The 18,293-nt window shown below is 51.6% G+C and overlaps 1 protein-coding gene and 1 long non-coding RNA gene across 4 annotated transcripts in view; one reads left to right on the forward strand and one right to left on the reverse strand.

The window, feature by feature from the left end:
• The first annotated feature begins 1,783 nt into the window (after positions 1-1,783).
• LOC308257495 overlaps positions 1,784-18,293 on the forward strand; it is a 30,914-nt gene continuing 14,404 nt past the window's right edge. The window contains exon 1 of the long non-coding RNA XR_013961598.1: positions 1,784-1,903. This is a non-coding gene — a long non-coding RNA (uncharacterized lncRNA). The remainder of the gene's footprint in view (positions 1,904-18,293) is intronic.
• The window catches only part of SUFU (SUFU negative regulator of hedgehog signaling), a 95,993-nt gene continuing 85,655 nt past the window's right edge, over positions 7,956-18,293 (reverse strand). Inside the window, exons 11-12 of one of the 3 annotated variants that reach the window (XM_080687233.1) lie at positions 13,520-13,588; positions 7,956-11,073 (exon numbers count right to left, since the gene is read on the reverse strand). In XM_080687233.1, coding sequence (XP_080543359.1) covers positions 10,984-11,073; positions 13,520-13,588 — 159 coding nt within the window. In that variant the 3' untranslated portion in view covers positions 7,956-10,983. The remainder of the gene's footprint in view (positions 11,074-13,519; positions 13,589-18,293) is intronic. The other 2 variants (XM_080687232.1, XR_013961597.1) reach the window with 2 other exon arrangements.

The following is an 18,293-nucleotide window of genomic DNA, read 5'->3' on the forward strand; positions in this document are numbered from 1 at the left end:
GGGCCCGGCGCCGGGCGCCCCCGCCGCGGGAAGACCCGCTCTCCTGCCCGCGCTGGGCGGGCGCTCGGCGCTGCCGGGGAAAACTGGGATTGATCAAACTAGAAAGGAATTTTTCTCAACTGCTAATGAACAGGAGGCTCGGCTCCCGGGCTCCCCTCCCCCCGGCCGGCCCTCCCCCTTCGCCACCCCAGCCTCACCCCGCCCCCCCCCCAACACTTTCTTTTCTTCTCGGCCTCTGCTCTGGTCTGGACGGCTCCGGGCTGCGGTGCGGCCGGAGCCTGCGCGCGGCGGCAGGGCCGGGCCGCCTCCCTCAGCGCCCAGCCATCTTGGGCTCCTGCGGCCGCGGCCCAGGCGGAGCGGCGGCCGGGGTCCGGGCGCGCTCACTCGAGGGTCCTGCAGTTCTCTCTCTCTCTCTCCTCTCTCTTCTCTCTCTCTCTCTCTCTCTCTCTCTCTCTCTCTCTCTCTCTCTCTCTCTCTTAAAGGGGAGAGCTGGCGGCCTCTCTCAAATTAGGAGAGAGGGGAGAAAATGCCAAGTCCCGATTTCTCTCCACCTCTGCTCCACCCACCCCGGTCCTTTCCAGAAAATAAAAAAAGATTAGAATTGGAAGAAGTCGGCAGAAAGGCGAACCGCGGCCCCCCTTCGCCCCCCGGCTGCTGCCCTGGCGACGCGTCCGGGGCGGGCCCGCGCCAGTCGCTCCGTCGGTGGGTCCGTTTGTCCGCCCGCAGCTTCTCAACTGAGGGGAGGGCACTCCGGGCAGGGTCTCCGCAAGGGCTGTCGCCTCAGAGCTTTATCCTCAGATCAAAAAAAAAAAAAAAAAAAAAGGGATATAAAACCCCAACACTCATCACAGCCACCTTCAGCCATCTTGCGCGTATTATTTTGGGAATAATCTGTTTAATAAAAATAGCTGTCTCTAGCCCCCTCCCCCGCATTCTGGGCTCCCCGCCCCCTTTTAATAATAATCTCAATAATAAAAATGATCTGCGGGCCGGGCAGTCCGCGGCAGCCTTTTCCTGCCTCGGCTCGCTCGGGCTCCAGCTCTCCTTCCCCCAGGAAGGGGGCGCGGTGGGGGGACTCGCCGCTGGGGCTCGGGAAGGGGTGCGTCCCTGTTGCCCGCCAGTTGGCCTCCGCCTCCGCTGGGAGGGAAGGGCGCCCTGGCTGCTACCGCGCTGTTGCGAGGAGGGCGGGCGAAGGAGGGGCCCTAGCTCGCGGGACCGGCTGGAGGGGTGCCCAGGGGTCCCGGATCTTCCCACGACGGCCCGGCCTGGGAGTCTGCCGGCCGGCGGGGGGTGGCGGGTACAATAGGCTCCCCCAGCCGCAGAGTGCAGCGGGCAGGGTGGGGACGCAGGCGGGCAGGGGGCTGCGGTGAGCTGGACTCCTGAGCCGGGGCGGAGAGAGGCGGAGGGTGGTGTTTCTACATCACCGCCGGTCCCGCTACTCGGGAAGGGGCGGAGAGACGGGGAGGGGGAGGCGAGGAGAAAGCGGCAGCGTAACCGCGGCGCCTTTAATCAGCACCCGCCGGTTCGGCCCACCCGGCGCAGGAGAAATAAATGGACAGGCGAGGGTGGGGCGGGGTCGGGGCGTTTTGTCCGGAAGTGCTGGTACAGCTGCGGAGGCGCCCGGCTCCTCCCCTTTTCCCTGTCTGGAGTTGGAGGCTGTTTCGGAGGATGCTCCTGCTATAGGGCCCCAGACGGAGGCCCCGCCCCTTTAAGGCAGGGCAAGCCAGAGCTCCTCACGTGACTTGTACTAACTTGGGTTCATTAAACGTTGGATGGGAGGAGCGTTCCGCGCTTCTTAAAAGGGCGATGGTGACCACCTCTTCGTGGGCTTCTTCACCCGTCGCTCTTTCTACCTGAGAGGAAAAGGAGGGTTGCTAGCTCAGCTCTCTGATGGAATGAGCAGGTAATGGCAAAGGTTCACTGTGCGACAATTTTCCTATGTCCTCATCACTTTAACCCCCATTTCTGACACTTAAAACTACTAAGCAAGATTGAATATTAATATTAATAATTAATATTAAGAAAGAAATGGAGGCTTGCCCTAACCGGTTTGGCTCAGTGGGTAGAGCGTCGGCCTGCGGACTGAAAGGTTGCAGGTTCGATTCCGGTCAAGTGCATGTACCTTGGTTGTGGGCATATCCCCAGTAGGAGGTGTGCAGGATCAATGTTTCTCTCTCATGGATGTTTCTAACTCTCTATCCCTCTCCCTTCTTCTATGTAAAAAATCAATAAAAATATATTAAAATATATTTTTTAAAAAAAAGAAACAGAGGCTTAAAGAACTGAAGTAATCTACCATAGGTCGATCAGTCAGTCAACAAATATTTAACAAAAGCCTTTATGTGCCAGGCATTTTTCTAGGACCTGGGGATCCCTCAGAGAACATGTACAAAAAAAATTTTTTTAATTAAATATGTAGGATAATTTCTGTGATAGTTAGGGGCTCACACACCGTTCTCCAAAAAAGTGGCATTTGAACTGAAGCCTGCATGTTTAGGAGTCAAGCAAGTGACACCCTGGGGGAAGAGTGCTTTAGTCAGAGGAAAAACAAATGCAAAAGCAATAGATTAGGCATGTTCTCTAGGGCAGAATGAAAGCTGTGTGGTGAGGGAGAAGACAGGTAGGGGCTAGAACACACAGGGCCTTCCTTGTAGGTCATGGTAAGGAGTTTGAACTTGAAGCTGGTTGTGAGAAGCTGTCAGATTTGGGATATATTTTGGAAGTAGAGCTTATAGGACTAGATAAGGGTTAGATATGGGATGGAGAGGAATCAACATATAATACTAATGGAGTAGGAATGGGATCAAGATGTGCTTATCACTGTACATAGTATATATCCTTCTGAACTTTAAAAACATTATATATTTTATGTGATATATATGTTTATATGTATGTGTGTATATTACCCCCAAAATGTTTAAAATTATTCCTAGGATTCCTAGGATTTGGGCCTCAACAAGAGGCTTAATGGTGGTGCCATTTACTGAGAAGAGAATGAAAGAGGGGTAGGTAGGTTTGGGTGGGGAGATTTTTAGTAGTTGTCTAAGTTGACTCAGGTATCCCAGTGGAAATGTTGAGGAAGCAATGGTACACCAGACTCAGGGGGGAGGTTTGTGCTAGAGATTATTATGGATTTCAGAGTCATCAGCTATTACATTCTAAATGGTAGAACAAATTCAAATCCAGTTCAGTATGACCCGTGGGTGCTGATCCTTTTATAAAACCAGAGGGCCTTTCTGCTCCACAATCTCTCTCTCTTTTTCCTGATGTGAGGGCTAATGTGGGCCCTTCAATGAGAGAGTCTGTGTCTTTAGCACTTGGCATCCCCTCACAAGCTGAACAGATGAAAAATGAATGAATGCATGCATGTCTCAATGAACAAAAAAGGAGAAAATGGGTTTCAAGACCTAGTCCTTAATTCCATATTCTAAAGATGGTGCAAAGAAATAACGAGGCCTAGCCTTGGCTGGGTGGTTCAGTTGGTTGGAGCATTGTCCTGATGCACCGGGGTTGTAGGCTGGATCCCCAGCTTGTGCAGGAATCAACCAGTGGGTGAATGGATAGGTGGAACACCAAATCGATGTTTCTCTCTCAAAATCAACAAATAAAAATAATTTTAAAAGCAGTAACACAAGGTCTAGCTTGGAGCCAGAGGGTCCTTTTGTGGTCTCCTCAATGATGACTTCCATTATTATTTATTTAGATAATAAATCTAAAGGATTCCTCTCATTTCTCACCTTTCTAGATTGCTCCTTTGACTTGCAAGACATCATACTCTTCTGGTTTTATTTTTTTAACCACAGACTTCTCTAATTTCCATCTCATAAATGCCGTTGGTCTTCAGAATCCTGCCCTCCATTTTCTTCTCTTACTAATCTATACCTGCTTCCTAGGACATCTCATTTATTCCTATGGCTTTATTACTGTTTATACACTGATGACTCCCCAGGCAGTATCTCCGGCCCAGATCATCAGCCTCCTAGTTGCAGATCCATGTAGTCAACTATGCTCTCCACTCAGATGTCCCACAGGCACCTTGAATTCAATGTATTGGAAATGAAACTTCATCCTTTTCACATTCCAGCCTGTTCCCCTTCCCCTGTGATCCCCATTTCAGTCAGTGGACATGTCAGCCACTTAGTTACCAAACTAAGGATTAAGGGGGAAACCTTGACATCTCCCTCTTGTCTCTCTTACCCATTCAATAAGTCTTCAGTTCATCCTACTCTTAAATCTCTCTTTGATAATTTACTTGTACACTGGTTACTCACTTAACATCTTCGCTTGGAGGTACAACAAACATCCCAAACTCAACATGTCCAAAAACTATACTAATTTCTGCTCCCCCCAAACCTCTTCCCACTGCAGTCTTCTGCTTCTCGGAAAACATCTGATAGCCAACCTTTCAGCAAATCTTGACTACTTCTTAATATCTCTATTACTGTATTATAATCTGTGGCCTGGATTATTTCAGTAGGTCCTAACTAGTTTCTCTGTTTTTGCCCTTACTTCCTGGAGTCAATCTCAACAGAGAAGCCAGAGTAATTTTTTAAAAATACAAGTCAGATTATGTCAATTTTATGCTCAAAATCTTCCAATGGCTTCGCACTTCAACCAGAATAAAAATCAAACTTTTATAATTACCTGCAAGGTCCTATACAATTTGGCAGGGGGGTGGTTCAAAAGTGAAAGCTTGATGCCTGAAACCATATACTCCAGGCCCGTGGTCGGCAAACTGTGGCTCGCGAGCCACATGCGGCTCTTTGGCCCCTTGAGTGTGGCTCTTCCACAAAATACTACGGCCTGGGTGAGTCTATTTTGAAGAAGTGGCGTTAGAAGAAGTTTAAGTTTAAAAAATTTGGCTCTCAAAAGAAATTTCAATCGTTGTACTGTTGATATTTGGCTCTGTTGACTAATGAGTTTGCCGACCACTGGTCTAGGCAATTTGGACTCTACAGTTCCCAAGAAGAGTTTTGGGGCTTTTGCCCTTGTTCTGCCTGCCAGGGAGCTTTTGAAAGTAAAGCCCCTCTTTTGTTCAGTTCATCTGTAAGCGTCCTTCAGGTTTTGACTTAAATGTCATTTCTTTCGGGAAGCCTTTTGTTGTTTATTTTTAAATATATTTTAATTGATTTTAGAAAGGAGAGGGAGAGAGAGAAATATCAATGATGAGAATCATCGATTGGCAGCTGCCTGCATACCACACACTGGGGATGTGCCCTGAACCATGACCTCCTGGTTCACACTGAGCCATGACGGCTGGGTTTGGGAAGCCTTTTAAAATCTCCCTAGATGGAGTTGGGCACCTTTTCTGTGTGTATACCCTAGCATATCCCTTTAATAAAGGGTTAACACTAATTGAGCAATTACTATGTGCCAGGCATCTTGTGTGCATTATCTCATATAATCCTTGCAAAAACTCTATGAAGCAAGTATCCATTTGCAGATGAAAAAAACTAAGGCACAAGTTAGCCTTAGTCACACTGACAATAACTGGTAAGGCTGGGGAGGACGAAAAGCAGCTTACTCCTTCCTCTTTTATGGCTCTTCCTTGTAATTGTTTGTCTGTTTTCCCTCACTGCATTATAAACTCCTTAAGGCCAGGCAGGCCTGTGTCAGCCTCCCAGCATGTAGGAGAGTGCCTGTTACAGGTTTGTTGAAAGAACAAGTGAGTGAATGTATTTTCTAGTTCTTACCCTTTCCACAGTGGTATTGTAGAGGCTTCCCTGTCTTAGTCGTCTTAGTATAAAGGCTGTGACCCCGAGGGCCCATTCTCCTTCCTGTCAGGGCTCTCAGTACTAAGATGGGAGATGGGCTGGCAATGGGTGAAATTGGAAAAACAAAGGAGCAGAGGTGTTTCCTCAGTTTTCTGGCCCCAATAAGGCCACTACTCTCATCACAACTTCAAAGTCTCCCTTGCCCCTCAAATTACTCAGAGAGCTATGCCACACAACCAGGGACAGCCACCAGCATCATCTGGCTCTTCCTCCATCCTGCCCTTAGCTCTCTCCCAAAGGCTTTCAGGCACTAAGGAAGGAGGGACTGGCTAGTGCCATGCCTCCCATAGAAGGGGCCTGGAGTTGACCGTCCCTCCCAGACGACCTCCTGACCTACCCCTACAGTCTTGGGACACAACTCCTGCCCAGCAAATCACTCCCCTCTGGCCTTCCCACCTGCTTCCCCTCTGCAGGCTGCAGCTGCCTCAGTGCCTGACAGGCTGGGTTGAGTCATTTCAGCATGCATTCTCCTTCTTATCTGGCCAGTTTGGCAAATCTCTCAGGCTCCCCAGCCCCTGGACCTGGAGCCTGTGGGCACCCTGGCCCCCCAGCCAGGGCTTCTTACCCCCTCACCCCCAGGAGCCCTTCTCTTTCCAGAAACAACCCCAGCCTAGTCCTGTCTCTGGAAATCACCTAAGCACAGGATCTTTGGAGCAAGAACCTCACTGACCCTGGATCCTCTTGGCTAGTCAGATGAGGAGGGTTAGATAAGAACCCCCACCCTGGTCTCCAAGGTGAAAGGGGGAAGGTATGGCCTGGGACATCTGGGGTTGTTAGCCTGGCTCCAGACCCTCCCAGGTCCCTTGCTCTGACTGCCAGAGGGGCCGAGTGCCCCAGACAGGAACTGCTCCACTGCTCCAGGGACCAGCCACAGCTCAGTAGGAGGTCACAGGCTGAAGGAGGAGAGCTGTCCTCCTCCTGGGTAAGGTCCCCAGATACGGCTAGTTCTCACAGAAGACAGGGAAGGGAGCTAACCGTCCCTTCACAGGAGCTGACACCCTTCCCCCTGCCCTCTTGTGATGCCCCTAGGACCTATGCCACCTGCCCCAGTAGAACCCCCTGGGTGCTATAGCTGCATCGCACCCTAAGCACCAAGAGAAAAGACCCTGCTACTCCCAAGGACAATTAGGCCTGGCAGCAAGGGAAAGAGTACATGAGGACACAGAGCAGTGCTGCAGGGCCCAGGAACCCTGTCTCAGTGCAGACCGCCTGCCTGTCTGTAAGTTCCCAGGCAGTTGCTATCTCTCCCCTGGGCACTGAACTGTTTTCCCACACCGTGCCCTGGAGAGACAGGAGCTGGGCAATCCAGGGAAGGAAGAGCCACCCACCTCCTCACCCAGACCAGGCCCAGAGAGGTTGATAGGAAGGGTGGGCGGGCCTCAGTGTCACCCAGTGGGTGTGCTGGTTCTGAGGCTGCTCCTCCATTCTGCTCCAGGCTCTGGATTAGGAGGTAGAATTTAGCAGTCTAGTGAGGGGAGTGGCTGTCTCTTGGCCCAGCTGGAAGTGGGAGCAAGGACTCCAAACTGGAGGTGAGGAGAACTGAGGGGAAAGGGTTTTGGTGAGAGGAAGAGAGAAGAGGAATGAAGTCTTTACCCACCCATTCATCTCCCCAGACTGTGATCCATGCTCCTACCCTCTTGACCTGAGAGGAATTCAAAACCAGTAAAAGAGAGACTGTCCCTGCAGAGTCATTTCTGCATGACTGAAGAGTCACCAGCTGCATGATCCTGTTCTTTGCCACCCCCGCCCCCACGCACATTCTCCCAGCAACAGTTTTCAGGACCTTTTCCCACCCCAGCTTCTTCTTTTTAATGTTGAGAGTACGTTTATTAAAGCCGGGGACAGTGAAACGAGGAAGGACTTAAGACAGAAGAAGCAACAGGACAGACCAGGTGGGACTGCTTTGGCTCACTGAGAAGTCAGAGAAAAGGAGGCCTAGGAGGCAAATTCAGGGGCTAGCCCGGGACAAGCTGCCATTGCCCGCTGCACCCCTGGTTGCAAGTCTTGTGGGGTCCCTTAGAGTTTAGGAGATTTGTGCCTAAGAGGGAAGAAGGGGGGCGGGGGGCGGGAAAGGTGTGCGTGTAATCCCAGCTTCTAAAAGGCCGACTCCAATCCACCCCCTCTGCCAGGGCCCTGGTCTTCCCGCTCCCCTATTCCAGGCAGCCAGAAAGGAGCACAAGAAGCGGCACTTCTGCAAATCTGTTTAATGCACTTAGATTACACAGAGGAAGAGGGGCACGAAGGAAACGACATCTAAGTGAGGCAGCCAACGTTCTTACAAAAGTTCCTGGCTGGCTGCAGCCCCTAGGAACCGAGTCGCCATTGACATTAGAAACTAATGAAAATTTTTACAAAAGTCTGCTTATTGCAACATTCAGGTACTTGTACAAAAGGAGGGCTCTCTCTACAGGGCTCCTGACTTATCATAGGGACCCAGGTATCTCACCTGGCACAGAGGACCTGGAAGCTAGAGGAAACACAACCCAATAAAAAAATAGTCAAGGGATTTCTTTACTGGTCTGCCCCATAGGGGCACCAACTTTCAGATTTTTTTCCCTGCTCCTCAACTCAATCTCAAAACCCTGTCCCAAGACCCCGTGTTTATTTTTAAAACGTTCTAGCCTTTTAGACTCTCCCCAAGGCTTCCCAGTCCCAGCGCTGGAGCCTGGCCTATGGAACAGGAAGAGGACAGGAAAGTGCCAGCTCCCTGGCCAGATCTGAGACCTTGCATGAGCCTCTCCACCCCCTCCGAGTGGCAGCTGTGTCTGTGGTCCTCTTACAGCCCATACTGGACCTGAGGAGCCACAGAAGTCTGCCTGGTGTAGCAGGCAAACAGCACGGGGGTGCCCCTTCCTAGCACCAGAGACTGGGAGGGTGGGGTAGGGCCAGACAAACCTCAGGGAAGCCTGTGGAAGAGGCAGATGAAAGAGGGAAGCTTCTTACCTCCCCACTCACTATGAGGTCAGGGCTCCGAAAGGGCTGCAGGGAGGGGAAGAAGGGATACATTTGGTGAGCAACCACCACGTTTCAGGTGCTGTGCTGAGCATAGTACGTGGTCAGCCTTGCTTGTCCCCTCACCAGCCAGCTCAATGGAGAACCCCTGGGAAGGCATTGCCACACAAGGGAAAGGAGGTCTGGTCAGAGACAGTGGGTGCCCTCCACTGCCCCAGAGCCACTGCCCTGTAGGAAAAGGAAATGGAGGCCTGGCCCCAGCATGACCTTGGAGGTTCCCAACATGGGGCAGGCAGGGGCCACAGGCTTCATGGGCTCATTGTCTCAGAGCTCACCTACTGCCTCCCATACTGATGACAAAGCTTATAGAATAGCCCCCTCCCCATTGCCAAACCAGGCAGGTGGAGGCAGGGTTCCAGAAAGAGAACTGGTTGAGAGCAGGTCAGGTGGCAAGGAAAGGAAGAAAGGTGATGGCACCTCTTTGGCCATGAGGCATCAAAAGACAAGAGCTTCAAAGGCAGAGATGCTGTGGCAGACGGAGGCCAGGACACGTCCTTGTGAAAAATTCTGAGAAGGCACAGCTGCTGCCAGCGTCAGGTCCAGAGGGTTGCACCTTGGCTGCTGGGAGCCTGGAGTCCATCTCTCCCAATACTCCAGAGGCTGATCTGCCTTGAAGCTCTGAGTTTGATGGGATTAACCAGGTAGCCCTAAGGGTGTGTGCAGAGAAGGGGCCAGGCCCCTTGGAAGTCCAACTGCTGCTCCTTGGAGAGACGGTCACTGCCTTCATGGCCCCCGGAGGCAGCTCTTTGTCGGGATCTCCCATCAGAGGGGTCCTGGACCCGTGGGCCTCCTGGTGTGTATGGTGGTGTTGGTGGGGCAGAGCATAGTCCTGTGTGATCCCTGACAGACAAAATGGCTTTGCTTTGGACAGGCCTGAAGGGTGATCTTGAAATAGCAGTCCCTGGAGTTGGGGGTAAAAGGGCATGAATGGGGCTTGTTGATTCCAGGACAGAAGTGGGAGATCATCCAAGAGGGACCCCAAAACCACAGGCCAGAAATAGGTTGGCTTCTGGGAGGAAGACCATGAGAACTGCAGTATTGGGGCAAGGGACCAAGGCCCAGAGAGGCCCAGAGGCAGGACAGGAATGGGGAATGAGAGATGAGAAATGAATGGATGCAGGGAGGATAGAAGAGCGGTAGAATGCAGTGTTTGTAAAATCAAAGTGAAAGATGTTGAGAGGGTACTTTTTCCATTTTTAATAAGCCAGAGTCCTGCAGCCTGGAGGCTGGGAGGCCCAGGGGATGAGGAAATGGGACAGGAGTGGTCAAAGAGCTGGAGACCCAGGCCCTGAGTGGCAGGTGGGGATGATCTGTGAGGTGCTGGGCCTCACCATCTCCCAGGCAAGCCTGGAAGATGAGGCTGAGGCTACCAAGTCTCTGAGATCCTGATGGTCCTCTAACTTTGTGGGGTCCAGTCCACTGGGAAGCAGTAGCACCCCTTCTTGGCCCAGCTAAACTGGGCTCAAGGCTTCATGGGGGAGTCTCAGCTCTCCCCTGCCACAGGCTCCACCAGGCCCACCTGGGAAAAAAAAGCCTCTCTCTGAAGCTGGCTGCTCTGGGCCCTGGGCAGGCAGGTGAACACCATACCTTCTCTGGTGGCGGCTCAGGGGGAGATAGCCCCAGGCCCTTGTCTGAGAGAATGCAAAAGTTCATCTGGCAATAAAGTTCTGTTTAAAAGACATTATATACACAGCTTCTGGACATCTTTGAAGAGCAATAAAATACCATCGGTTTCTACAAAATAAAATAGAGGAAGAAAACCAAACACAATCAGAGAAACTGTTCGGTGGCAAGAGGAGCTTGACTACCAAAGGCTCCCAGACTGAGCTGGGCAGTGAACCCTGAGGGCCACTCCACCTCCTTCCTGCTGGGTGCTCGAGAGGAGGCCTGAGACCAAGGGGCACATTAAAGGTCCAGAGTCGCTTCTCAAACCAGAACTTGAGGCAGCAGCAGGAAAGGAAGGTTTGCATTTGCCCACTCAGTACCCAGTGGGATCAGGGCCTGGTCATGTGGGCTTGGCACTGCAGGTGAGGCGGAGGTCAGCTGCCCATGCGTAGCATCCCGCTGGGCTGTAGGTGCTCGGTCATCCTCACACTTGTCCTTTTATTGGTGGGACTCTCTCTTACACCGTTGTTACACCGGAAGTCACCGGGGAGCAGCTGGGCTCTCCTCTGGCCCCTGCAGGGCCCAGCCCAGGCTAGTGCAGTGGACTATCGAATACCACATCTGGCAGGATGGAGACTTTCAACTTCTTTTCAGGCCAGCTGTACTCTTTGGGGAGTTTGAACTGTGGAGGGAGCAAACAGAGCCAGAGTGCACATGTTAGCAGAACCCACGGCCTTCTCCCCAGATTGCCTCGAGTGGCTGGGATCCTCACCCAGGCCTGTCCCAGGTTGCTGGGACAAAACAGGCCACTGGTTGCCTGGTTTCAATCTCAAATGCTAGACCCAGGTGGGTGGCTGAAGTCAAGCTGCTGGAGTTCGTGACCCCTTCCTCCCCTATCCTGGCCGGGCCAATAATTAACCCCAGGTTGGAGGAGGCATGTTTTCTAACTCTTTCTTGACTGTGCTGACCTCCCTCCAGATCACTTCCTTGGTTCTGCCTCTGGCCACAAGCATGTAAGGAATCTATTCCCTGAGGCCCTGGGTCTGGAGAATGGGGGGCAGGGGGAGGGTACAGATGCTACAGGGAAATGGCTTGAGGTCTAAAACTGCAAACCTGTCCCTGCCATGGCTTCTCTTTTGAAGGCTGGTACAGAAGGACACTGAAACCTGCCCTCTGTAGCTTTTGCCAAAGGGACCAAGGGAAGGAGGCCCCGACTTGGCCTCAGAGGGAGCAGAGGTGCAGAATGGCTGGAGGTGGTTTCTTGGGTCTGGTCATCCTCAAGAAGAGCAAACCCTCCACCCTGCGCCCCCTTGCTCATCCTCATCTGCTTCCCAAGGTTACTAGGCTGAGAGTGGTCCCAGTGGTGGCCAAGGAGAGTCCAAGGTCTTCCTGCCCCACCGCAGGAATCACTGATTTGCTTATAGTTTTGTTTCTAGAGCTTCTGGTGGGGGTAGAGGAAAGACACATCTTATTCCCTCTATACTCTAGGCCCCTGAATGTGATCTGGCACACAGCTAGTGCTCAATAGATGTGCACTGACTGGGAAATAGGGTCCACCTTGCATGACGCTCACTGTCCTGGGCTAGGCGAGAGGTCAGGCCAGGCTGGACAGGAGGAAGAGCAGGCCCTCAGCCTGTCTAGAGCTGGGGCTGGAAGCAAACCCTGATATTTCCTGGCTTGCTCCCTGTACCTCCCTCTGATGGGGGGACTGTCCAAGCCAGGACTAAATGGAGAGTGGGACAAGGGATGGGGACAGCCTCCGGACAGGAAAGAAAGAAAAAAAAAGTCATTTTTAGTGACCTACTTTCCTAAGCTTCCCCTGGCTCCTGTCCCTCCTGCCTGGACTGCCCCCCTCCTACCCCCTCAACATCCAAGCTCAGAGCAGCAGCTGGCACAGCGCCATCCAGTGCTACATGGCCTCTCCGGAAGCGCTTCTGGGCAGCTGGCTCTGGTCTGTCTGAATGGGAGCTGGGCCGCAGGGACCAGTGGCTTGTGGGGGCTGATTGGCTGGCACAGACTGGGTGCTTGGTGACTTTTGAATGTATAAATGAGTTAATTTATCAAGCTGTATCCCAGAGGAGAGAGAAGACACTGTCCTATTAGGGGTGACCTCAGGCTCTCAGAAGTTCCTGTCCACCTGGAGCCCCGGACGGGACAGGCCCGTCCTGTGCACTCTTCCTGCACCCCGTGATGTTGGAGGCCACCTGTCTTATGTAGCCCAGGAGTCCTGGCAGCTGGGAGCTCCTGGCTGAAAGCTAGCTCCTGCCTGGCCTCTCTTTGGCTTGAAAGCTTGGACCCTGGGAAGTGAAGGAGCTCTCCCCCAAATATACTTCCCAGCAGAAAAGGCAAGGGAAGGGCCTGTCTCTGCCACAGGCAGGGGAGGGCCCAGAAGAACTCTCCAGAGGCCAAGGCCAGCTTGCTAATGTTCTACTAACCTATCGGGCATCAAGGCCATGAAGGCTCAGATCCCACTGGGGTGCTGCTTAGTAGGAGGCCAGGGGAGGCGAAGGGACTTTCCAGGATGAGTTAAGTCCCCACAAATGAGGATGCCGGGAACAAGGAAGAAAAACAAAGGGCTTTATGGGCTCCAGTCCTGTACTCCCGAGGAGTAGCCAAGGAAAGCACAAGTGCCCACCTGGCCTGCCAGCTCCTCAGGCTCTGGGCTAGGGTTAGAAGAGGCAGACCAAGAGGGGAGAGCCTCTGGCTGGGGAAAGGAGTCAGGAGAGTGGCTCCTGGGTGGCCCGACGCGAGAGCAGGAGTCCCTTGCTGCCCACCAGAACTCCCCAGTGGAATGTTCTCTGGCAGCAGGCATGAGCTTTCTGTTCAGAACCTGCCAGGAAACAGCAGGAGCTGGGGAGCACTCGCACTAGCCTGAAGGCCCTGGCTGCCCTTCAATGAGGTTCTCAGTAGCAGGCAATTCAGTGTGCTGGGTGTCCTTACGAGGGCTGGGGTGGTGGGAAGACAGAGAGAACGCTGTTTAACATCTCCAGAGTCTCCCTCTAGCCTATCCTGACACCTGAGAGAGAGCGAGGAAGGAGGGATGGAGGGAGAGAGAAAGAGAGACACAGACATGCATGCCCACTCCTGGAGACCCAAGCCCTCTGTCAGAGGGAATCAAATAGGCTTACTTCCTCTGGAGAAGTCAAATCTTCTAAGTCCTCCAACATTTTCTCTACAAACTCTTCCGTCAATAGAATCTGGAAAGAAAGCACAAGACTTTTATGTTTTCAATAGATGGTCTTTTTGCCAAATGTCAAGCTATGGACCTTCTCCTGGCCATGGAGAAGATACGAGCCCCCGCGGTGATCTGTTCTAGGGACAGAGGGAAGTGCTTGAGGCCTATCCTGACTGTCACCTGCCGCCACACACACACACACACACACACACGCACACACACCCCTACCTGCAATATCACAGGAACTAGGGTAAAGAAGGAAGGGCGTCAGAGGACAATAGGGAAGCAAGGTGGGGACATCTGGAGGGGCAGCAGTGCTGGTCCCAGAAGGGATACGGAAATGGGTGGGAAAATGCCAGTTTTAGCAGTTGGGGCCTCCTGCAGGTTTCAGTGAGGTAGAGGGGGAACAAAAGCCGAGGGGCAGAGAAGAGTGACTGCCAACATCCTTGCCCAACCAGGTCACATGTTCCCCTCGCCCTCACTTGGTAGGACAAAAGGAATCTGTTTGGATTTGGAATACAAGCCAGTCTGGAATCTGGAACTGCCCCGGAAGGTACATCCAAGAATGTGCTGGAGAATGTGGAGACTGTGCACCAATCTCTTGTTTTACAAATGGGTAAAGGGACTCTCAACTCCCACTTCCATCTGTGGTATACACATTCTCTCAGGCCGGAAGCTCCCAAACTCCCGTCCTGCGGCCCATTCAGCCCGAATTCTTCAAAACTTCCTTTGAAAAACCTCTTTTCCAGTTCGCCTCCCAGCTGTCCCACTTTGCTGCTCCAGTCGGCCGCCTTGTCACGTTATACGTTGATGTCTAAGACAGCCTGGTCCCACTATTCAGCTGGCACAACCACCACCCTCACCCTCTAAAGAAGTTTCACACCCATGGGGATGTCCAAGGACACGCAGGCCTTCCTCAGTCCGACAGGCCATTTTCCCAGCTGGCTCCTCTGCTCAGGCTGGCTCTAGAGCCAGGGCAGGCTCACCCCAGGCCTGCACCACACCAGGACCAGGCTGAGGATGTCTTTCCTCTTGCCAAGCTCCTCCCTGTGCTGGTCCGTGGGGCCTCCTGCACCAGACACTTCTGCACCACCAGGTTGTGGCTCTCCCTGCTGCTACTTTGCCTCCTCCGGCAGACTTTGAATGACCTGGTGTGGCCAGAGGAAGAAAAACAATGGGCAAAGACCAAGGTGAAGGGATCCTCTGAGGGAAAACCCTCTATGAAAAGGATGGGGATCAAGAAGTTGAGAAAATACCCATCAGGTTTCCCCCTGGGAATTGTACACTCTGATAAGAGCAGAAATTCCAACATTTAGTCAGCTAAATTCCAGAATATAGTCAGCTTGGGATATGAAGTGAAATAGCAGAAAAAGCAGCAGGGTCACTAGGACCTTATAGGATAGAGGACTCCAAAGGGAGGAGGTTGATGGGGTAGAGATAGGAGTAAGGAATGAGCGAAAACTACCCCAAGTGAATACACCAGCTACCACCCCAGGCATCCTGCTAAATGCTCACAGTCTTATCCCCTCCGTCTCCTTACAGATGAGGAACCCGAGGCACAGATAGGTTATGTAATCTGCCCAACACCACACAGCTTATGAGTGGCTGAGACAAGACCATATCGCAGTCATTCCTGGACTTTGAAGTTAGTTAGTGCCTGAAGTACTGCTTCATTTCAAATCCTGAACTCTTACCCACATGATGTTTATGCTTTTGCTCATTCTTCCACTCATCTGCCCAACAATCTACATGATTCCACAGCATTCCCTGGGTGCCTCTGCTAGGCCCAGCCCTGGGTGGAGCCCCAGGGACATAGGAATGAAGACAGTTCATTCCCCACCTGGACATCCCCCACCCTTGTTGACAAGGAGCCAAAGGATGTCTCCATTTCAGGCCGTAAGTCCACAGTCAGGAACAAAACAGCTCTGACCACTGGCCTCCGTCTCCTCACTCAAGTTTCTGTTTGAGGAGCTCGGGCCTCAAGTGAGGAGAGAGAGACAAGGTTCAGACAGGCAAAGCTGATTTAGGGAAACGCCCCGCCGAGGGCTGAGGTGCCCCTCCCGCCCTGTTCTTCCTCCCAGTTCCGCACAGTGGGACTGGCTGACTTCCTCTCACCGACTACAGTGACCAGTTCCCAATCCCAAGGATCCTCCCACTGGGGTTTTGCTCCTTGCTCCTCCTCCTATTATCCCATGGGTCCACCCCCCCCCCCCCGCCCACTCCCACCCCACCGCCAAGTCCAGAGTTTCTCTACCAGTTATCACCAGTCTGCCTGAGTAGTACAAAAGTCACATTCATATTTTTGGCATTTCCGGGACTTGTTGCCATCTCTTCAAATGCTAGTACAAACATAAGCATACCTAAAACCCAGTTATATTACAATGGCTCCAGTCTGGGGCAGGCTGGGCTGATTTCTAACCCACAAATAACTTGGAGGGAGAGACTTTTCTGCCAGAGAGGTAATGAGTTCTGGGGGTGAGATGAGGTGGGGGAAGGCTCACAGGGACTGTGCCCACCCAGTGCGACTCCAAAGAGCTGTTTTACAACAATGGAAAAGATAACCCCACCAACGCTGAGTTCAGTCCCAAGCCAGTTCCTCTGACAAAGGCCTGGAATTGGTGGTGGAGAGGGTGGGTTATGGTGGCTTTTAGTAGAACAACTACCAAGGGTGTAGGGTACCATCTGTCTGTGGACTCATTCTGTACTCAGCTGGGAGAGGGGATGGCAGGACCAAAAAAGGGGACCAACCCTAATTGCTGGTTAATTTTCATTTTTGATGATTTGCTGGTTCCTCCTGGAAACCTCAAATTATTTTAAAGAAACGAAACGGGGTAAAATTATACATGAGATCTGCATGATATTAAGGGTGACAGTCCCTGCAAAGGAACACGACAGACTGTCATAGCTCCAGGCACCTAATTTAATTTCCTTTGGGAGTTAAACCTTAGACGCTTGAATTCAACAAAGACCCCGTTCTTTGTATATTTCAGACCTGGAGCTGAGAATGTTAACAGATCTTATCAACAGGACACTGGAGATAGACAGCTATGATGGAGCACTCTCACTAGTAACAGACTCCCCGTTGTGATACAACTGTGGGAAAAGCCTGTGCAATTCTGGGGCTTGGGGTTCTTGAAGCTCACTGGGTCCCTATGGAGTTGCCTGGCTTTGCCACAAATAATAACGGGAATGGTGATGACAATGACAGTAGCAATGACAACACCACCAATAGCAGGAGCAATGCCTCCTCCGTGTGCCAGGCACTGGGCTTAGTGCTTGACCTGTACTGTTTCACTGAATCTTTATGGCAGTCATGCAAGGGAGGAAACTATCATTTCCATTGTGTAGACAAGCAGGTCAAGAGTCTCCTGGACTTTAAAGGAACAGTGACCTGCCCTGGATGGTGCTGCCCAGTGGTTATAGCATCAGCCAGCGTACCAAAGGGCTGCAGGATCAATACCCAGTCAAGGGCATGTACTTGGGTTGCAGATTTTATCCCGGCCTGATCGGGACACATGCAGGAGGCAACCAATCGATGTGTCTCTCTCACATCGATATTTCTCTTTCTCTCTCTCCTTCCCTTCTACTCTCTCTCAAAAAAAAAAAAAAAAAAAAAAAAAAAAATCCATGGGTGAGGATTAACATAAAAGAAGAGTGATCTGGTGATCTGCCCCTAGCCGGGTAGATCAGTTGGTTAGAGCATCGTCCTGATACACCAAGGTGTGGGTTTGGTCCCAGGTCAGAGCACATACAAGAAGCAACCAACGAATGCATAAATAAATGGAATAACAAATTGATGTTTCTCTCTCTCTCACTTCCTCTCTCTCTCAAATCAATTTTAAAAAAAAGGGAACAGTAATCTGACCTTATGGTAGTAGAGGCTCTTTTTCTATCTGGGGAAGGTAGATTCTAGAAACCTTATATAATCAGTGCCAACACCGCTCTCTCCTCTGATTGGGGAGATGAAGATGACTTTGGCTTTGACCAATGGCCTGGAAAATCAACAATCCCAACTCCAACTAGCCACATAACTCCTGGCTAGTTGCTCAGCTCAAAAGGGCTGGTACCCTGAGGGTCATAGACATACCTGCTCAAAAACCAGGTTGGACATGTCCAGCTGGGGTGGCTCGGTGGTTGAGTGTCGACCTATGAACCAAGAGGTCACTGATTCGATTTCTGGTCAGGGCACATGCCTGGGTTGAGGGCTTGATCCCTGGTGGGGGGCCTGCAGGAGGCAACCAATCCATGTTTCTATCTCTCTATACCTCTCATTCTCTGTAAAAATCAATTAAAACATTTTAAAAAACCAATAGCCTAGGTTGGCCAATTGGAAAGGCAGGCAAACCCATGCCCAAAGATGGTTTCCAAGTGGGACAGCAGGGAAAATTTCCAGGCTAGCTAGAGAATGCATACATAAGGCAACAGTTACTCTGGTCCAGATAAACAGCAGTATAAATAATAACGATGATGATGATGAAAATTTTAATAGCACTCATCGATGTCTGCACTCACAAAATGCTGGGCATAAAATCTTTATATTTGTGCACAAACAGCCCTCAGAATGAAGAGACACTCTACTAGAGGGGAAAGCCCCCAACCAACCTCCCTTGGGAAGTTTTTGAAAATATGAAGACTAGGCACCATCCAGACCTCCGGAACCAGAATATCCTGGGCAAGGCCAAGCCATGTGCATTTTAAAAGGCACTCCAGGAAATCATGGCGAGGGG

This window comes from Plecotus auritus (assembly GCF_963455305.1).
Source record: "Plecotus auritus genome assembly, chromosome: 9".
Classification (NCBI taxonomy): Eukaryota; Metazoa; Chordata; class Mammalia; order Chiroptera; family Vespertilionidae; genus Plecotus; species Plecotus auritus.